The sequence below is a fragment of the Xiphias gladius genome, chromosome 2, assembly GCF_016859285.1.
Source record: "Xiphias gladius isolate SHS-SW01 ecotype Sanya breed wild chromosome 2, ASM1685928v1, whole genome shotgun sequence".
NCBI lineage: Eukaryota > Metazoa > Chordata > Actinopteri > Istiophoriformes > Xiphiidae > Xiphias > Xiphias gladius.
Genome location: NC_053401.1, coordinates 17,694,667 through 17,717,426, shown reverse-complemented (window position 1 = coordinate 17,717,426; position 22,760 = coordinate 17,694,667). Strand labels below are relative to the sequence as shown.

General features: G+C 40.4%; 1 protein-coding gene across 2 annotated transcripts in view; it reads right to left on the bottom strand.

Moving 5' to 3' along the window:
- Positions 1-22,760, bottom strand: part of scube1 (signal peptide, CUB domain, EGF-like 1) — a 147,438-nt gene that overhangs the window by 89,796 nt on the left and 34,882 nt on the right. For both annotated transcript variants that reach the window (XM_040145977.1, XM_040145986.1), the window contains exon 4: positions 10,828-10,962. In XM_040145977.1, the coding sequence (XP_040001911.1) occupies positions 10,828-10,962 (135 nt within the window). The remainder of the gene's footprint in view (positions 1-10,827; positions 10,963-22,760) is intronic.

Sequence of the window (22,760 nt, the reverse complement as noted above, 5' to 3'; positions counted from 1 at the left end):
TTTTTCCTTAATTTATTAAAAATCAAAAACTGAAATCTCTCATTTACAAAACTAGTAAAACCCATAATTCAGTCCTTTGTAGAAGCCCTTTTGGCAGCAGTTGCAGCTTTGACTATTCTTGGGTAAGGAATGGTATTAACCGGGTGATGAGCAGTGCCTGCTGTTTGCAGAGATAGTGTTTGGAGTTCTCCCAAAAGGGTTAAATTTTTGTCTCATCAAACTAGAGAACCTTAATTCCATCTCTGCAGAGGACTTCTGAAACTCTGTTAGAATGACTGTTGGGATCTTGGTCACACTTCACAATTAGTGAGGCTGCTGTGCTCCTGGGAAAACTCAAAGCTTTAGAAATGGTTTTATACCCTCTGTCACGCCACAGTTTTACGCAAAGGTCTACAGAGAGTTCCTTGGACTTCATGGCTTGGTTTTTGTCCTGACATGCAGTGTGAACTTTGGGTCTTTATATACACAGGTGTGTCTTTTTAAACTATGTCCAGTCACTTCAATTCGCCAGAGGTGGACTAAATTAAATTCCGGACACATGTCAAGGATAATCAAAGGAAACAGGATGCACCTACCCTCAATGACCCATCTAGGTCATTGAGTCATGGACATCCATCTGGGTCATGGAGGAAAAGAGGAAATTTTACCCACTTAAATTTACATCTACAACACTCTGAAGAGAAAAAAGTAAAGGGGTCTGAATACTTTCTGTGTGTCTTTTAATTCCTACAAAGTCCACTCCCCATGTTTCCTGTGTTTGCTAATGTGCAGCAACTACACACCACGTCAGCTACATGCCCTCGTATTAAACATTTCCACTGACCAAAGACAAGCTCTGGCCTAAAAATAGTTTTTTTAGGGGGAAAAAGAGCAGAACAGAGCAAAAGCATGAATTCCACCTTCCACTAACAGGTAAATAACTCCTATTTATCTCAAGGAGAGAGAGTAAGAGAGATATTGCTCAATCATCAAAGCTTGTTTTCAAAATTAAAATCAAATGCTGGAATAATATTTAAACAAAGTATCTATAAAATGAAGGAAGAGTGGGTGCTTGAGAAGGAAAGCATTATTCAGTTTCAGGACCCCTGCCATGCTGTGATGATCCAGTGTGTATGAGTGTATGTATGTGTGATCGTCCTATAATAAACGTGTCGTTGCAAGGAAAGTTCGCAGCGAGGCCTCACCATACAAACGCAGGCAGCATGGAGGTCAATGCTTTGAGCTTCACAGCATTCAAACAGAAGCTAGACAAATGCTTGGCAGGGTTTAAGCATGTAAAAGCAGTAGAATACATAAACCCCCACAGTGATGCTACACTCAATCCTTGCAGCCACACAGCACCCAGAGAAACACACAAACACAAGGATTTCATCACCAGGACCTCTGGATAAGAGAGGGGGAAAGTTAATACAAAACACAAACAGAGGCTACCACTTCAAAATTTTGTTTCTATTAGGGAAACTGAACAGTTTGAAATGCATGTTGCCTCTAATAAGATTTTCGATGATTACTTTGGTGTGTTCAGTTTGTTGTGTGTTTTTACCAAATTGGTCCAGAGCAAGAAATTGTCAGACTTCCTAAAATATGACATGGCAATACAGTCAAACAAAATACTGTATATGCTTAAACACTTAAAATGTCCTCAAATCCTATATAACTACACAAGAAAATGTAAGTTGTTTTTTAATGCCTCTTATTCCTCTTTAAGTTATTTTTAACTTATAACCTTTTAAACTTAAACACTGTAAGGTTACAATAAACTAAAATATTAGGGATTAAAACTGATCATTCCACCTAATGACATGCTTCTACACACATACAGTATTTGATAGACACATAGACCTCTATGTGTGTAGGTGCATGACAGGTGAAGTGTTTGTAGCTTTTGATGATTTTTGTAATTAATGATGATAACAGCCAGGTAGACAAAGCTCCCTTTACTTAGAGTTCCCAAGTGCCCCTGGGCTGTCATTTAAAAACTCCCTTCCTCCCAAGCTCACTTCCAATTTCCTGCTTTGGTTTGTTTAAAGTGAGAATTCCTCGATCATGAAGAGGACGTGCACGTGGGCGTGTATGCAATTGTCAGTGTGGGAGTGATTGTGCATGAATACATGTTTGTGCATCTGTGTCTATAGGTGTGTGTGTGTGTGTGTGTCTGTGTGTGTGTGTGTGTGTGTGTGTGTGTGTGTGTGTGTGTGTGTGTGTGTGCGTGGGTGTGTGTGTGTGTGTGTGTGTGCGCGTTTGAGTGAGGCAGCAGCCTCAGCTTCGGTCTGCTTCCTCTCCTCCCACAACTCCAAATAAACACACACAATTTCCATTGGTCCACTCGACTATGTATGTCTCTCTGTGTTTATTTTTCTCTTTTTCTCCCCCCGATATGCACACCTCCCCCACCCCCTGCTCCTACAATCCACTGCTCTCTTTGCCTTCCCCTCTCTAAACGCACGGTACACTGTATATACTACATATTATGTGTTAACTATGTCATTATTTCAAATAATGACAACACTTTACTTTATATCCCCCCAGTTAGCATTTATCATCACTGTATAGAGATGTAATAACTGGTTTCTAAGAGACTATAATGTAGCTGTAACCAGATATAAGTATGTAAGTATCTATGTATTTGTTAACAACTCTAACTCCCCCTGTGGACACCCATCAGTGGAGGCTGCTGTATACACAGATAATGAATGACAATACAGTAACAGCTGTAATAATATAAAACATTTCTCTTCAGAGGAGAAATTAAATACTGAACATAAATAAACATTTAAATATGTCCTTAGATCTGCTTACAGCTCAAATATTAATTATAATTAATAATAATTATCATTAAATGTTTATATGCTGCTTATAAATGCTAAATAGGGAGGATTTTAAGTAAAGTGTTACCAAATGAGAATACCAGTAGGTAAGGCCTATTTCTCACGCCGCTATCTCAAAAATGTGATTACAAGATATGATTTATGATCATGTGATTCAAATGATCAATTAACTTGGTGAAGTAACTTGTTTGAGTTTCCAGTTGACCTAAACAACACAAAAAGGTCCTTCTTGTCGTTTCAGTCATTCTTCTAGCAAATGACGAACATTCTTTTCTTCAGCTTCCCAGAAGTGAAAATGGGCTGCTTTTCTTTGTGTTGTATGATTTTAAACTGAATATCTTTGGGTTTTGGACTGTTGACTGGATAAAACAAGAAATTTGAAGACGGCACCTTAGCCTTTGGAAAATTGACTTTTTCTTCTTCTTTTTTTTTTCTTTCCAATTTTCTGGTATTTTAATGACAAAACAATGAATTGATTAATTGAAAAAAAAAAAAATAGTAGACTCATGAAAAAGAATGAAAATAATAGTGTGCTGCCCTAAATTGATCACATACTAATGAGCAGCATGTACAAAAGTTAACAGCTACTACACTACCCAAAATGTCCTGTCAGTGCCCTGCATGTTGGAGTGCCATGCATTAGTCCATTGCCTCCTGTTAATTGTAACCCCTACCATTAAATCAATTCTTCAAGGAGGTGCTGACAGGCCAATTTCATGTGTGCCGGTTTGGCCCGTAAATCACACAGAGCCACTGTTTCCCCCCTCTATGTTCATACCCACAGGGCTGAGTGGTCACCTAATGGTTTTTAAAACTCTCAGGAAAACTCAAACAGAAAGGAATTTTAAAAATTTGTCATAAAAACGATCAGGAACAATCCTACAGCATCATGGTTCTTTGTCAATTGCCTTACAATCAAAAACAGTGTATTTTTCTTGTCTAGAGTCCTGAATCATCTAGTCATTGAGTTCCACAATTAAGAATCACGGACACTCTTTCGACAAAACATCCTCCTGGAGCGCCAGGCCTGGTGTCTGCATGAGATGGTTTTTAAAATTCACTCTGTTTTGGCGGGGGCTACATTATCCAGAATCAGACATAAAAACAGACCTGGTCAACTCTGACGTGTCAATGCAATATCTAACACACTGCAACTAATAAACCTCTGCACTGCTGCTCTAAACCACACACAACTGCAAAACAGTGAACAATCCAGAGTAACTTTAGTTTCATTAAATGAGACAATCGCCGTTTTTATTAAATGACACCCCCGCTACAATTATTTATGCCATGGACTCAGCATAAATTTTTATTCTTTTTCAAGGGCAGCAGGTAACCCAGGACTTTCACTGACCAGTCAGATTCTCTATTTTAGAGATCCCCAAATTTCTCCAAAATGGAAACGAGCTACTCCATTAAACATGCATGTCACCGTTGGGCCTGTGAGCCATACCTGACTCATGTGGTCATAGCTCTCCCACATTTTGACAGATCAGGAACATGTTTTGGAGAGCTGTTTCCCAACTCGTGTTTGGGAGTTTGCAGGCCAAAGTTTTGGTTCTTGCCTAAATGTGTTTCAGAAAGAGCTGTGAAGCACAACAGAGTGGAAACACACCATAATGGAACAAACAATTGTTGCTAGGCTTTATTATCTCCCAGGCAAGTGTCAGGGAGAAAAAAACGAGCCGTGAGCTGACACCTACCATATGCAAAGCACGACTCTAACAAACTATCTCTCCTTCTCACATGCATACATGGCCTTGCACATAAGCAAACACACAAAAGAGTTGAATGTAATCATTTGTATCTGCCAGACTATAATTTGAGAAGTTGTTTGAAGCCCAGAACTCCCTACTGTTGCAGTTATGGTGAATATGGCACATCAAGATGAGATTAACAGCAGACATGTCTATATTTCCAGCTAAATGTCCTTAGCAGACAGGCTGTCACTTGCCAGGATAAAAATGATCACATAAAAGCCAATTAAAGGCTCTATTTCATTTAGCTCTCCACAGGTTGTTGGAGATGAACATGATGAGGTCCCCCCAGGAAAAGATGTGACTGGAGTTTGGCTGTGAGTGCAGCATGTTTTACCTGCTGAAGAAGGCCTGCAGGTAAAACAGGCCTTCTGTACACACATACAGCTCATTTTACACACATACACACTCATAGCACTGTAACTCCTGAGCTGGCTGAGTAGCTTGTGTTATATTCTGCTCTGCTCCTGTGGTTATGACTTCCTTTGGTCTTGTCAGTGTTTTCTGTTTCCTGTTTTAGTTTGAAATCATCAATCTTTTTGTGTCTATGGTTGTTTTATTTCCTGCCCTTATGTGTTTCCCACATTTGCGATTCCTTGCCCTCCCCCGATTAGTTTAACTTGTTCCCAATTACCCTTGCCTTCCTTGTGTAATTTGTCTCAGTGTTCCCCTTACTCTTTGTCAGTTTGTCTGCTTTATTTCCTGGAATGTCCCTTTGTTTTCCTCATGCGAAGACTCCAGTTGTCTGTTCCAGTTTGCTTACCTGCCTGTCTGTCAATTCACCTACCTGTTTTTCCACCCATCTGTCTGTAAACATAGTTTTCTTCATTAAAGTATCTTCACTGCATCTACCTGCCCTGTGAGTCCGCGCTTGGGTACTCGTTGCTCCTTTCACCCATTATGACAGCTTGAGGAGCTGAGGATGACTGGGGTTGTGAGCGGGAGCTGGGTGAAGGCACTTAAGTATGTTTACCAGAATCGTAAGATTTCACGAGACTGTCCCGTAAAAAAAAAGTCCACAGGTCGTCTGTGCAGCAGCTTATTACAACCCAATTCACACGACAAAATAAAAGACTTTCACACCGGAGCCTGTGGTTATTTTCCTGTGTGAAACCAATTATCAAAGACTGTTCCTCGACCTTAAGCATGTGTTGATTATTGTAACCATGACAACGAAGGTCCAGTATGCCTGCCACTGCCACGCTCGTACGGGTCATATCCGAGGGTAGGGACAAGCGAAATATATGGTCATTTAATTTGGAGGATTTGTTGGTTTTGACCCAAATCACCGCAAACATAGGTGTCATGGCAATAGTGTAGGGACTTGTCAAAAGTATAAATTAATTTTAATGGCAAAGTGTCGATGAATTTCTAGTTACAAGACTTGTTAAAAAACCTGTGCCATTCATAGTTTTAGTGTGAATATGTAAGATTCACCTAAATTAGATGATGTGAGCAGTGGTGGGAGAAGTACAGTACTCAGAAACTTAAGTAAAAGTACCAGTACAAAAATGTAAAAATAATACATAACAAGTAAATGTACCACATTAAAAAATTCTACTTAAGTAAATGTAGAGATGTATTATCAGCAAAATGTACTTGAAGTATCAAATGTAAAAGTACTCATTCTGCAGGAAAATGTTGAGTTATTTATTAATTTACATTACACTAGAGAAGGGGTTTTTTTTTAGATGCTCACTACTGAGAACTGAGTTTCATTGTTGTAGCTGCACAAGGGGGAGCTAGTTTTTATTACCTAAGAAACAGTTAGTTAATTTAGTGGTTCCCAGTGGACCCCTATGGTTCCTAGGACCCCTTCAGTGGGTCACAAGATAAATTTAAAGGGTCTGAGGATTACACCACACGTATATGGGTTTTTTTTTTAAATGTAGGTTTTTCTATGCATTTTAGCCTTTCGTCCACATGCAAATTGCGAACGTTTGCAAAACTCCTTCCATGGTGAAGATGTTCAGAAACTCCATTTTAATTGTTGACATGTAGACAGGGAAAAAAGAGTTTTGGCTTGTGACGTCACTGTTTTTAGCTTAAGCAGTAATAACTTTTTTCAGGTTTCTTATTGGTCAACATGGCTTTATAGTTAGGGTTACATAGCTGCCTGTTGGTTTGGCATACTTTTGATTACGTGTTTTTGGATTTTCATGTGGAAGGAGATGTCTTTTAAGAACGAAAGAGGAAATTCCCATTTTAATAAATACATGTGCACGTATGGACTAGGCCTGAGATAATTAATAGGAGAGGAAAGAAGAAAAATAAAGTTAATATGTACTAATCTGTTTTCAGGAGTTTTCTCCCACCTTTTTAATTTTTTTTTGTGAAATGTTACATCATAAAAAAACTGTAAATAACTTATTTATTTAAATGAAACCATCTGAGATGTTTAGAGGGGAAATGTGTCTTTGGTGGAACTGTTTATAACTCGTTGACATCTGAAATGTGACAAGGGGTCCAAACTAGACACTGGTTATTTGTAAGGGATCACAAGCCCATACTGCTGGAACCACTTATGGTTTGATCTGTTTTCTTACTCTGAAAAGTAACTAGTTACTATAGCTCCAAAAATAAATGTAGTGGAGTTAAAACTGCAGAGTTCTCTCTGAAATGTAGTCGAGCATAAGTATAAAGTACCTTTAATTAGATATACTCAAGTAAAGTATAAGTATCTAGAAATTGTACTTAAGCACATTACTTGAATAAATATACCTAGTTACCACCCACCACTGAATCTGAAGTTGCTACTATGAAAAAATAAAAGAAACAAAAAAAAACTTCTAGAGGAAATCAGGAACACATCTATAAAATGCAAACTTCCTGAATGTTCAATCTACACAGAAACATCAACATAAATAGAGCAAAAGAAGGAATGGACTCTACTTAAGGGCATCACCAGCCAGACGCAGCAGTCTTTTGAATTGACATATACACATAAATGGAACTCTCAAAATAGTCTTTCTAATTAGTTCACCACCCTGCTGCATGTAAATAGTACATAGAATGTTTGACCTGAACTTGATATTGTAACAGAGTCACAGTATGTCTGTGACTCTCTGTATGTTGTCAGATTAATCCAGTGTCTTTAAACAGCCATGTGGCAGTGTGCGAGGTCCTAATATGGTTTGATGTGGAACCTCTGGAAGGCAACAGATGCAAAAGAGTTTTGAGCAGTTGATATAAAGAGAGTGAATAAGAACAGACAAACTGAAAATGGGAGTGAAGCGAGCCATGGTGGGGAGGAAGGGAAAAAAATGCAAAAGGAGATTCCTGTGGGACACCAAGATGCTGCTGCTATTCCTGTCCAGGAGAGGGTGAAGACACAAGTGTCTGATTGAGGATCCATGGACAGGGTGGAGGGCTGTGGTGTTGGCTAAAGGCCCAGGACAGCCTGCTACAGCAGGGCAGCAAGAATATACCACAAGCATCTTCACAGCTTGTTTACTGTGAACATCCCTTTGACAGGAGCAGGAATTTGGCCTTGACACAGTAACAGCTTTGATCTAGGAAATATTTAAATAGAACATGGAGGAAAGGGTGGACAGATATGGAGGACCTAGAGAGCGTTGCTAATGATTTAAAAGAAATATTTAATTATTGAATTGGAGTCACTTAAATAAAATGTTTGATAAATCTTTTAGCCTTTTTTAAAGAGTAAGGGATTTTTTTTTTTTTTTTTTCAGTTGAAAGGGGGAAATTAGTTCAGGAAATTTGGTAACTCAATCTGCTTTTCCATTTGGCTTTCCATTTACTTTTCCATATACATATACATCTTAATTCTTGGTCTGATTTGATGATAAAACTTTGCTAATCCAACATACAAAGTAAGAAGAACTGTTTGTGGCTGTCACTGAATCTGTTTCCCCTATTGTGAGCAATGGCAAAACTTTCAGAAATAGTTTTGAAGGAGAGGAGCAGAGAGAGAGGGAAAGGGAGATTCATTCATATTTCTATTCTATTTCTGAATCTCTTTCACCTCTTTTTCTGATAGTTTCGACAGAGAATCCTCTAAAATTCTGACACTGGGTCCTAACATGCCTTTACACTGACTACATCATAACTGTGAGCACCCCGGGTAAAGAGGGAGAGGATAAAGGAGAGGTCACTCGGATGCCGCCTCCTTCTGTATTTGATCTCTCTCTCCTCCCCCTCAGTCATCACCCCCACCACATTCCTTCAGTGTCTCCTTTTTGTGCTGTTACAAATATGACAGATGATTGTTGTCTCATCTGTCTGTGAACTTGACTGCGACACTGTCTCCATTCACAGCTGCATGCATGCAAGTATTGTGCTTAGAGAATGTGTGTCTGAGTGTGGAGGGAAGGAGAAAGCAACGCCTCCTCACCTTAGGATCACAAGTCCTTCAACGCCTCTTTTCCTGGCAGATTTAGCCCATCAATTAAATGTGACAGGCATAATGGGTCGGGGATGCCAGTGTAGCAGGATCAAAAAAATTTAAGAAATCCAACCATCCAACAGACATGGATTGCATGCCAAAGATGCATGTCACAAGTCAAACGTCACACAGTGTATATCAGTGCCACTGTGGGTGTGGAGGGTGACTGATCACGTCAGAGACATTATGTCAGCAGCCTGAGATCCCACGTCTCTCTGAAAACCTTTCACAGGTCACACACGAGGGAAATTACTTTTTAGGAGGTACTGGCAATATGTCTTTTTAGGAATTCATTGCAAAGATAATGGATGTAAATAGAAGAGATCCATTTCAAAATGAAAATAAAGTGCAAATGAAAATATTCTATCAAACTATTTTACAGACCTGAGGATAGTATCCTGTTCAAAATGATATTTCTTCACTTACGGGCTGAGGCAAAATTAATGAATGTACAGTCTGGGATGTGAACTGTTTACTGAAGGGAATGTTTTAAGCCAAATCCACATTTGATGAAAGGGTTGGAGATTGGGACAAAGCTAGTAGACCAGTAGACTAAGAGTCAACAGGCAAATTAGCAAATGACACAATGACAAAAATAAAATGCCAATGTTTAGCAGGTGGAATGTTTACCATTTTCACTATCTTAGGTTTGCATGTTAGTTAAAAAGGACCAAACACAAAGAAAAGCGTAAGCTGAATGTCAAAAAAATGAACACAACAAGACACCAAACAACTACAATGAGTTGCAAAATGACCACAAAGAAATGTAACATGACCCCAAAGGGATGCATAATGACTACAAAAAGACAAAATGACTACAAAGAGACACAACATGACAACAAAGAGATGCAAAATCACTACAAAGAGACACAAAATGACCCTAAAGAGATGCAAAATGACTACGAAGGGACAAAATGAACACAGAGATGCAAACTTGCTACCAAGAGACAAAAAACCAAAACACTACAAAAAAACACAAACTGACCAAAAAGAGACACAAAACACTACAAAGAGACACAAAAAAACTTCAGTGAAATACTGAATGACCACAAAGAGATGCAAAATGACTACAAAAAGACATATAATGACTACAAGGAGAAACATTACAACAAAAAAATGCAAAGCAGCTACCAAGACACAGAAAATCACAAAGAAACAAGAGACAAAGACTGACCACAAAGAGATTCAAAAATACAAAGAGGCACAAAACGACTACAATGAGATTCAAAATGACAACAAAATGATATAAAATGCCTACAAAGAAACACAATATGACTACACTGAAATGGAAAGCAGCTAAATGAGACAAAAGAATGACTACAAGAGACACAATATGACTAAAAAGACACACTAAATTGTTAGTGTTTCTTTGAGTCTGGGGGTCTTGTTTCTATCTAGGAGGACCGGGGGCCCATGTCATGTCTGTGTCCAGAGGCCCAACGACTGGTAATCCATCCATGCTTATAGGATCATATTTACAGAAATACCTTGTCTGAAAAAACACATTCAACAGTCAAAACTTTCAATACAATAAGACTAAACCTCTGCATATCACACACTCAGTCAAAGACAATGAATTTAATCCACCTGAATCAATGTTTTGCAGCATTCTCATGTCAATCTAGCAGGTTTTCACCCCAAAACCTGTAACATTTCAGAAAATGTAGTACCTGTGTTTTGTTAAATATTGAGCAATAAGCATCAAGAGGCTTTATATAACCCTGAAATAAAACTCTATGTGTTCTCTTTGCTCCTCTAAAGTGATTAATTTTCAGAACTGGAAACAAACAGCTCACACTTTCTCTTAGCATTCTCTCTCTATTTGTCCTAGTCTTACCATCAGAGCGGTGGATGCAGGTATGCTGGTTGTCACTAAGGAAGAAGCCTTCTGTGCACTGACACTCATAGCTCCCCATGGTGTTGACACACACTTGCTGGCATCCACCATTGTTGTCCAGACACTCGTCCACATCTATTTGGATGGAGAGATACAGACAGAGAGATAAAGTCAGCCATGGCAGTATGGTGGAACAGCAGCCCACTGGACTTCATAAAAAAATATATGTCAGAGAGAGTTTATACCGGGAAATGTCTGATGAGAGAAAAGGCACCAGATTCAGGAATGTGGGGGTCACACACATGCACACACACACAGAGGGCAGACAGGGTGTCCTAACAGACGTCTGATCCTGGCACCATACGTGACTAAATCAAACTCCTGGCACTAGGTGGTAACAGGGGTCTGTCGACGTGAGTGTCTACACTGTGTGTGAGTGTGTTATGTGCACATACTCATGCACAAGTGCATTTATAAGGCCCCACTGTGCCACTCAGAGGCCAGTAAATTTCCAATAGGGCATTTTGATGGGGCTGAATTGGACTGGAAATATGTAACACCCTCGACTTATTTTAACAGGGATCAAACAGGGCTGCCCCTGTGTGTGTGTGTGTGTGTGTGTGTGTGTGTGTGTGTGTGTGTGTGTGTGTGTGTGTGTGTGTGTGTGTGTGTGTGTTTGTCTGTGTGTGTCTTTGTGTGTGTGTGTGTGTGTGTGTGTGCATGTGTTTGTGAGTGTGTAAACCCTGTGCCAGACTAGGATGACTTTGCATTGTGTTTAGTCTGAGGTTCAGGGGCCGCCCATGTGTGTGTGTGTGTGTGTGTGTGTGTGTGTGTGTGTGTGTGTGTGTGTGTGTGTGTGTGTTTGTGTGTGTGTGTACTTGTACTCCTATCTATGTGAGGACCAGTGTGAGTTATAGACATTACTGAGTGATGGCATTTTGGGAAAGTGAGGACATTTTTGCTGGTCCTCACAAATTCAAAGGGGTGTTTGAGGGTTAAGACTTGGGTTTAGAATTAGGTTTAGGTTAGGGTTAGGGTAAGTGTTGGGGTTATGCACTTAGTTGTGATGGTTGAGGTTAGGATAAGGGGCTAGAAAAAGCATTATGTCAATTTTTTCCTCAGAAAAGATAAAGTATAAGTGTGTGTGTGTGTGTGTTTGTGTGTGTGTGTGTGTGTGTGTGTGTGTGTGTGTGTGTGTGTGTGTGTGTGTGTGTGTGTGTGTGTGTGTGTGTGTGTGTGCGTGTGTGTGTGTGTGCGTGTGTGTGTGTGTGTGTGCGTGTGTGTGTGTACGTGCGTCTGTGTGTGTGTGTGTGTGTGTGTGTGTGTGTGTGTGTGTGTGTGTGTGTGTGTGTGTGTGTTACTGTGTGTGTGTGTGACCGAGACGTTTAGTCTAAGGTTCTGAGGTTGACCTAGCAGACAGGTTATACAAATATAGACATACTGTTGGGAGGAAAAGACAGATAGAAAGACACATGGCTGCTTATCATGCTGGACATGATGTCCAACCTTGTTCTAGCCTATATCTGCTTTTATCTAATGGTTACATCAAACCAGAAAAAAAGCAATGTGTGACATTAAGAGACTAAAATACAGAGTTCCATTTCAAAGCTGTTTCTGTGTAGTTGGTTTAAATTAAGGATATGCCAGGTAAGCATGAAAGGAACTACTTTTTATAACTTATAGTCCAACATTGTGCTATTCTAACAGGAATATGAATGGAATAGGATGTGTAATTAAAAGGGGGAAGATTTTTTATGTCATTTGAAAACAAAAACAAAAAAATTGAGTATTTTTGCAGGAATCAGGTAAAATGTGCATGGACTGGGTGGGACACGTATCCTTTAGTGCTGCGTCGTCTGGTAATGAAGGGGTAGCTACACTATATTAATGAACAAATGTTTGCAGTTCAGACTCAGGAAGGACATTTAGGATGATGAAGGCAGATTAGTTATAATACTGACAGATATACAAGAACAGACCCTGACCCTGGCAAATGTATATGCACACAATATGGATAAGCCTAATTTCTTTGTAGACTTAGAAAATAGGTTGCATGATATGGGACATTATCCCACAATTTTAGGAGGAGATTTCACTATTGTTTTAGATAAAATCCTTAATCAAAGTAAGCCAACATTTAGTAGAGTGCCTGACTCTGTTTTATTTGCTAAGCTAATGTGTACGTCTTTGGGCCTTACAGATGTTTGGAGGCTGAACCAGCCAAAAGACAGGGATTATACTTTCTACTCAGAAGCTCATGAGGTCTCTTCAAGACTTTTTTCTTATTTTTAGGTCCTTAATCCTGCCAAACTGTCCTGTTCTATTGATAGTGTTCTGCTTACAGACCATGCTAAGTCCAGAGTAGATATGATCGTGTATCGGGAGACGTTGAGATCACAGATGTGGTGCTACATTTCATTTTCACTACAAGATGCATGGTTCAAGGAGGAATTTAGGACACAGATTTGGAGACCAATGTCCCTACACCTCATTCTGCCATAGCGGCACGGGAGGCCATGAAGGCCTTTTTAAAGGAAAGGAGGTTAATGCTGCTAGGCTCGTAGATTTAGAAAGGAGAATTAAAGGTGCTATATGTAAGTTTTTTTTCTAAAATTACATAGCCAATGTTAGCATTAACAGCTGTTTACTTTCCAAGAGATTAAGTCATCGTTGCGTTTACGTGACGTTTATTTGCGTGAAATAAATGACATATTCAAGGAATGCTATATCAATCTTTATATATCTGAATGCACTGCCACAGACAAAGAGATAATAACATTTCTCAACAACATCAGAAAGTTGTGAGGGGACAACAAACATAGCCTTTGTCTTAATCTATATCTTACACTCTCTTACCCTGTCTGTCTACTCCTGTCTTTCTGCCTGGATTCTCTGAGCTCCTGACACTTCTACACTGGAGTTACAGTAGGATATTCTTCAGTGGCTTTACCTGGAAATTCATTTCTCTACTTTTAGATGGTGGCGATGGGATTGTTAAACATCTGTGGAGTGGAAAGAGCCTTCAAGAGCCTTATTAACACTGTGTGGAGAGACGGGGATACTTTAGTATCATGTTATCCCTGTTGGGAGAAAAGAGGAAAGAGCAGGAGTGGAGGAAAATTCCAGTCTTTGTGCTCTTCATCTACGGTCAGTTTCACTGTCAAATGCTGAGCCTCCTCTTCCATCTGCTCCATCCTCTCCTGCTTGCCTCACACTACAAAGAGAGCTATTAATACAAACATACCGTCCACTGGAGAGCAAGCTACAAAAATACACTCGTTTTGTCAAGCTGTTCTTCCTATCCTCATCTTTTCTCCTTCTTCTCATTTCTGTTTACTAAAGCAGCCCCTACGTGAATTTAAGGAGAAAGGAGATCAGCTCCAAGGGGATCTTAAAAAACCAAGAACAAAACAGCCGCCAGCACTAATGCTCCTTCAGTTACATCCCCAGACTGAGTTAATTTAACAGGAAGGCAGGCCATAAAACTGAGGACAGAAAGAGAGTGGTTGTGCACAGTGCAGAGGTGAACAGATACTGCTTTGGCACCATAGACAACACAGCTATGTTGGTGGGAGTTACTGTGTACAGCTGTTGGAGCTTCTGCCAAACATTTGCCAACTAGTAATTCTACTGTATCCTTTTATTTGCTGAGGTCTGCCTCTGTAAGTCCCGCTACCACCATTTCAACAGCAAAAATACACAACTTTTACACTCGTTCATGCTTTGAATGTGCTGTGATGTCCCATGCTGTCTAAGGGCATGCAATCATCCTTTTAAACAGAAAACAATATTAATTTGGGGGTTCACATTGTGAATTTGTAGCTTTTTCGATCCACTAGCATGAAGCAATGGAAACCCTGCAATCACCCAGGGCTTCAGCTTTATGTTAATTCAACCCATCCTGGATGGAGGTGCACCTACAAATTCAGTTCCAAAGTTCCAGTGTTTCCAGACCATTTTGTGATTTGATTTAAGGATTATGCTCTGTTTGATTTACACACATGACTCACCTAACTAACCCATAACTAAGTTTGCCGACATGTTTTGTGATCAATTCCTGGTAACTGCAAAGCTGCCTACTAGTCCATTCGAAGTCCCCTATGATCTCAGCCGTATGGCCATCATTTTCACTGGATATACTCTGAATGGTGCATGAATTAGAGTCTAATCAAACTGTATTCTCAGACATACATAAACTTCCAGTTCATGTGTAAATTTACTGGTTTATTAGTGCAGCAGAAGTCACGGGGTCCTCGCTGAACTCTGGGTTATATTTTTCAATTCACTTCCTAACATTATTTCAGGCAAATCTAATTTTTTAACAGATGTCATTAATATGAATGATGCATTTAATTTTCAGCCTAAAGGGAGAGAGAGAGAAAGAGCGATCGAGAAAGAAGAAATGCAGCCATTTCCGAGTCCAATTGATCTCTGCCAAAATTTCTGCATAAACAAAGGCCACAAGACTATTTTGCAAGTTTCAACCAGTGTTCCTCTGTTTTGTTTGATTGTGCTTGTGTAAACTTGTTTAACAAAAGGGAGACAAAGCAAGGGAGGTGACAAGAGGAAAGGAAGGGAAAGAGATGGGGTGAGGGGCTACAGTGGGGGGTGACAATAAGACTTGTAAGTGAAGATTCAAAAAAGTAATTTGTAAAAGTAAAAGTAAAAAAAGTAAAAGTAAAAAAAAAGTAAAAACTGCTGCATATGCATTTTGAATTTTGAATTCAACTTTGAATACCTCTGAAACAGGAATTTTTGTCCTCAAAAACATTCTCAACATTCTCAACATTCTTAAGTTCAGCTGAAACTAATGAGACTTCAACAGTCTGAGTTAGACAAATTAATTAATTTAACTAATTTAACAAAAGGAGGGCTATGGATTGTGTTCCCCATCACTTCCACCTTTTTTCAGCGCTCGTAATGGTACCTAAGTGTTGTTTTAAGACTGACTTGAAAAATTGAGAACCCTTCCTTTAATTTGTCTAACTCAGACTGTTGAAGTCTTTTATTAACTTCAGATGAATTCTTTTTTTAAGGGTAAAAGGGGCTGTAGATTTTTTCCCCTATCGTTTACATTAGAATCACATTAGGAAGGGGTCTCTTAACAGCAAGTAAGGACAGGAGGAACAATAACAGCAACTAAAAACTGTTTTGATGTACCTATGGACATATGAGTGTTATACACAGGCTTGAAAAACTGAACCTATCCTTTCGTATTGTTTATGCTTTTTTCTATGTTCAGACCTAGGTACAGTAATGAAAATATCCTGTTTCCAGTAATGGTGGAAACTGGAACATAATGATGTGATTTATCTTCATAACGTTCGTGGAGGTATTCACCAATAATCCAGTTTTAAAATGAAAGGCTTAAATAGTACTTATTCCTGTGTGTCCCTGTCTTTATTTGTATTTAAACACTTTTTAAAAACAGGGACACATTTTTGGCCCCTTATTTTAAAACAAGTCAAGTGGCTATCATTAATGTGGACTTGATAGCTCCATGTGACCTTGTCAAACCTGGTCTCAGTTTATCTGCCCCTTTTCTCTCCCTCTTTCTATCACCTCAAGACTGTTACATGTTGGACGTCTCTGTGACACACTATGGTCGCTGACTCCCTGCTGTGCAGTTACCGCTCAGATTTCACCGCAAAATGAAAACGATGCATCAGAAGGAAAATAAACTCACAAGATTGCACCAGACATTCACAGAGGGCACCGAACAAGCGACACATTGAGCCCAGCTGTGTCCATGCCAAAACCAAATAAATAAAGTTAAAATCAAAAGGAAGAAAGGAACCGAACAGGGCCACTCTTTAATCAGAGTACAATTAGGCAATCTTAAATCAATTAGTGCCCTAACTTGTTGACACAGTGCATCTGGGAGATGAAATGACTTTCATCACGCTCACGCAAACTGATTTTTTTTTTCAACACTGCAATTTTGTGTAGTTTGTCATCCAAAGTTTATTCAGCACACCCCAAGGTTCTGAGGTTTCTGAATATCATGCTTTGGCCACAACGTCTTTATTGTTTTTCCCAGGCTGGCCCGGGGAGTGCAAGAAAAATGAGAAATAAATTGAGTGTGAACTTTGACGGAGATAGAAACAAGCTGTTCCAAATGGAGCTGTTGCACTTTGAGGGTGACTTAATGCCGCATTTAACTTAACTTTAACTGGACTAAGCTTCAATCTTTAGTATCGGCAGCCTCTACTGCAGTCAAACTAAGACCCTGAACACAAAACCATACTGGAACAAATGTCTTCTGGATAGATGTGTGGCAGCACTTGACATTATATCCCCAGCTATGATTAATGAGTCAGAAAGCAGAGTGATTACAGTTAGCATGTTCTACATTTCTACCAGTCATGGAAGACATATGATTTCAATTTACAGCATCTTTGAACTCATCGCAGCGGATTCAAGCCACAGCACATGATGTTATGACAGCTTGTCATATGACAGCCGAGACACACATTGTCTGTTGAGGTAAACACATTGCCAGTATTAATTTTGTATATGTACCTGTCAATGGGATGAGAGAGTGTGTGTGATGATGCAGCACAGGATGTGCCCTCACCCATACAGTAAATCTGCTGAATGAAACAGTTGAAAGTGAGACACTACAACAAACACTAGTCGTGTTTCCATCCAAATTTACAAATTTTAACGGAATTTTCAGAAAATCTGCTAAAGAAAATGCGAAAATATGCACTTTTCGATTCACTATTGTTGTGCAAACATCAAGAGTTGGTTAATAGGGTTAAGCAGTAGGTGACGCTAATTCTCCAGTCAGGTCCCATCTATACCACTGCAGAAGGGGGTGCAACAAGATGACGTAAATAAAAAAGCACAGGTCAAAACTCAGACAAAGAAAAACCATGAATGTATTAACGTGATGGAAACCGTGGTGACGGAGAACACACTGGACAATGGAAATGGAGAGTTTTGAACAACTAATATTTCAACTAAGTGTTCTCGGAATTACCAGCACATACATAAACGTAAACTAAGAGAGCTTGAAGTGACATTGAACATACGTGATTTCTGTACATTATCATTTATTTTCTAAATCTGTTTCCATTGCACTTAGTCTCTATTTAGCTTTTCTTGATACACTACCTTTTTCATCTCTCCCAAGAGTAAAAACTTTTTTGCGGTATTTGGAGATTTTGCAAATTTCTGGGATTTTTGAAAATTGAAAATGCTCATGAAAACAGCTCGATGGAGACACACCTGCTAAGGTCCTTGTAAATGGGGAGTTGGAAGACAAAGGTTGGAGCTGGGCTTAAACTTCAGTTTGACAATAGGCCAAAATGCCTGTCTCTCAAAGTTCTGTTTATATGGTACCATACATCACGTACACACACACACACACACACACACACACACACACACACACACACACACACATATACACACACACATATATATATATATATATATATATATATATATACCTGATGATGCTTGAAAGTCTGGCAAAAACATTCATTGATCTGTCTGACAAATTGATATAAATGTGATTAGAGAGAACTGGGAAAGGGAAAGGATGCCTGACAGCTTTAGTTAGTACAAAGTTAGCAGACAGACAGGATGAGCTGAACAGAGGGAGAAAAAATGAGGGAGAAAAAATGAGAGAGAAAGAGAGAAAAAAGACAAATACTCTCAGAGAAGCATATGGAAATATAGGCGATGTATCACAGATAGAGACATTAAAATGCAAAGAGAAACAAATTTAAAAAAAATAAAGAGACGAGGGAGAAGGAGGGACAGGGAAACAATGGGAAAAAAGGGAGAGATTGAAAGAAATAAAAAAACACAAAAACGTGTTTCTATGGTGAGAAATTTGCAATCACCCCCCCCCCCCCCCCCCATCCTCCAGAAGCGGCAACAGTTCCACACTGCCAGTACCCTGATCCTGGTTCCTGTGAGTCAGCCAGATGGCCAATTTGGCAGAACCAGATAAAATGTTCGCCAATGTGTGTACAGTCTTCTTATTAGCACTGTATTTCGATCTAAAAATAAACAAACCAAAAGAAAGATCCTTACTGAGACCCTGAAACCACTATTTTTTGAAAATAGTACTGTTGGCTGACACTGAACAAATAAATGTACCTGGATCTCAATCTGAGAACAAAAAATACGCTCCTCCCCCAGCTCTTGATCCAGGTGCGCTCTATGTGTTTGTAGCTATTGCCCCGTGAACAACCTGCCACTAGAGGTCTGCTGTCCGCTTTTCAATGGGCAGCTTGTACAGGGACCACCAGCCGCACTTCAGGCAAACATCTGGACCCAAAAAATTAGCTCACTTGCCTCCTTCATCCCTGCCACAGTGCGCAGGTTCAGAACCTTAATGCGGATTTGGTAGATTTGGCTTTTTTCCCTAAAGCCTTAAACTTGTCCAGGTGGGGGGTTGTGAAAGACAGCAGCTGACCTCCTCTTTCCTCCCACTCCCCCACAGCTGGGATGACAGACAGAGAGAGGAAACTATACTCACATCCTTCACTCCACTGGTCACAAAGGGTATGGTTTTCTGCAAATGCTCTTAGGGATTGTGGCAGGGCAGCGCACACTTCCTTCGCCACTCTTTTAACCAGCCTGATAGAGATGATGATGCTGTTCTCTTCCAGGACATCCACAGATGTTGCAGTCACCCTCATCAGATGACCCAATTTGTTTCAGGAAGCCTCTCTGAGATCGGTTCGCAGGCTGGCAGTCTGCAGTGTTCGAGTCTTTATGAAGCTGTTTAAAAAAAAAGGTTCCTCAGGCAACCACATGCCTGGAGTCTCATTCGTTTCACGTGCAATCTTAAAAAGATGACATGCTTGCAGTACAGATCTGTAAAAAGGTGTCAGTCCAATAAGGTCCATGACCTCTAGTTGTAGGAAGAAAAGCTATTCATCATAGCCATATCACCCAGCTCTCCTCAGCAGCAGTCGAGCTATATCAACCAGCTTGGGCCACAGTTGTACAGCAGTCTTTGTGCAGTGTGAAGTCCAAATAAGGTGATTTTGGACTGGATGTTGATCAGCCCCTGCCCCCTTTCAGCAATAGGCAGGTAAAGCCCGCTGCCTGGACCCAGTGATGGCCAGTCCAGACGTAGTCCAGGATGGCTCTCTAAATGTCCTCTATTAGGCCTCTTGTTGGTGCCAGAACAATGAGTCTGTGCCAAACAGTCGAGCCGACCAAGTTATTGGCAATCGGAACTCTTATGACAACTGGGGTAGCAACCATTTCCATTTAGACAACTGAGCGTAGACTTTCTCCTGAACTCCCTTCCAGCTCTTTGTTTGAAAGCCCTCAGTGCCCCAAAATACTACCAGCACTTTCAGCCCCTTCTTCCTCCATCCAAGTCTCACTGGGTACTGCATGATTTCTCCACTGTCCAGCCAACAAGGATTGACTCTTAACCCAGTTCACCTGTTCATATGAGGCCTTTTCATACAGGGAAAAGGTATCCTGTAAAAATTGAACATCCCCCTGACTGGAGACAAAAATATAAACATCATCCGCAAAAGCAAAAGCAGGAAGACAATAAAGATTAGAGGACCCAGGCAGTGAGAGACCACTGAGTCGACCTCTCGGCCTGCACAGCAACGGTTAAGCTGTATAGTTGACCTGAGATCCTGATTTGAATCTCTCTAAAAAAAACGCCATGTAAATCAGGTCAAGACAATGACTATAAAAGTCAATGGAGACACCCTCAATCCCTGGTGCTCTTCCTGATGCTATCTGATTAACAGCAACTGTCAACTCCTCACGAGTCACTTCACAATCTAAAGCAGCTTTCTCTTTTGGGCTTAGGTGAGGAAGCCCTTCCAGGAGCTCCCCACAGCACTCAATGCTGCATTTTGCTGACCAAAAGAGGTCAGCATAGAAGCCTGACACATGGTTCCTCATCTCGTCCGGACTGGTGGTCTCTCTGCCTCCGGGAAGCTTAAGGCCGGTCATCTGCTTTCCCTGTGCCACCAGTCTCTCCAGATTGAAATAGAAAGAGCTTGAAGGAGACATATCCTTTATCTGGAGGAAACGAGACGAGAGCGCCCCTCCCTCACTCATGCAGGAAGTAGCTCAACTCCAACCTCTTTTCCTGCAGCAGATGACCCGCAGTGGGATCTGAGTCTCTTTGTATCTCCTCTTCAATGTTCTTAATGTTGGCTTCAAATTCCTGAAATGCTGCCCTTGATTGTAGAAGTCGAATGGGAGGTGTACTGCTGGCAGAAAAAAACAATTTGTTCCTTACCAATCTCTCATCACAGCTTCAACGAACTAAAATCAGCTTTCTTAATTTTCCACTGCTGCCAAAAGCACTCAAAGCACTGGCAGAGAGTACTGTCTTGCAGGAGTTTGGTAAGGGCAGGAGTTAAAAAGCCAGTGGGACTTAATCCCTTTCACCTGGTGAAAGGGTCAAGTCAATGCAATAGTGGTTGTCAGTGAATCCAACTGGACTTATGTTATCGTAAACCAGTCTGGAGTTCAGACTTTGGGAAAAGTAGATTCTGTCCAGCCTGGATGCACTCACCCTGTAATTCCTGACCCTCCCCCATGTGTATTGTCTGGATTGTGGATGTTTAACCCTCCATGTGTCTAACAGATCCAGTTGTGTGATGATACTGTTAAGGCTCCGAGATGACTGGTGGGGTTCCTCATTTCTCCTGTCCACAGTGCAGTTGAAATCTCCACCAATGATGCATTGATCCTGATGGTAATTCCTTAGCTCATGTTTTTAGCAGGGTGAAAAAACCTACTCTTTCAGGTCCAAAACCAACCTTTTTTTAATAGATCTGATGGATTTGTCAGTGTCTCCGAAGTAATCATTCACTCAAACAGATTTTCCAAATGTTTCATCCAGAAATTGATTTGTTTTGTGGACATTTGTGTTCCTGTAAGAAGTTTCACCAATAGATACCGTATCTGACTCAGAGTCATACTCCATTTCTTCTCTTTCACATGATATCTGGCTATTGAAGACACCCTTGCAGAACTTGTGGAAGCTGCTTCCTCAACTTTTTCTGCCAACGGTAACTTTACTTCAGTGCCTGCAGACTGAGAGCTGCTTGGGTTCTCTGCAGCTGCAGAGCTTGTTGCTTGTCAGGCTGCCGCTGTTCCTCCCTCTCTAAATAATTATTCTCAGAATGTGAACCAGTGGCAGATGCAATAGAAACTGTTTACACCAATTCATTTTGAAAGAGCAATGGCCAATGGGGTAACTCCAACACTCTGCTGGCCGTCCAGTGGTGTAATGTCAGCACACATTCACAAGGCATTCACTGACCAATGGTGTAAATTTATTAGTCAGTCAGTCAGTCAGTCAGTCAGTCACAGACATTCAAGTTTATAGGGCTAGCCCAGCTGTTGAGGTCCAGCCAAAAATCCTGGCACCACCCCTGGAGGAGAGGAGAGGAGAGGAGAGGAGTGGGGAGGAAATTAATTAAAGGAGCAAGAATAAAACAAAGGAAAAAGTGAAGGAAATGCTTGAAAAGAAAGAAGAAAAGAAGCAGCTAAGAAAGAACAAAGGAGAGAAAGAAAGAATGTAGCAGTGATTGACAACAACAAAGTTGGAAGGAAATAAAGAATGGCAAAAGGGGAAATAATGATAAACAGCAAATAAGAAAAGGACAGAACAAAAGAACACAGAAGTAAAGGTAATCAAAGAGAGAGAAAGGTAGAAATAATCAAAAAGAAAGGAAAAGAAGTAGCCCGTAGCCTGGACCAGCTTTGATTGGGATCACACAGATCTTGAGTCAGATTTCAGGCTTTCCTACCTCCTTTGAACACATTAACCCAGTTTTAATTAGCAGCAGTTCATTACAGCCGCATCCACTCACTTCCAATAAAGCAAGTCTCTGGGTTATAGACATGTGGGCTAGTCTCCTCTCACCGACTGTAAAGAACAGGTGATGACAGTTCCCACAAGACTGAGTTGATATAAT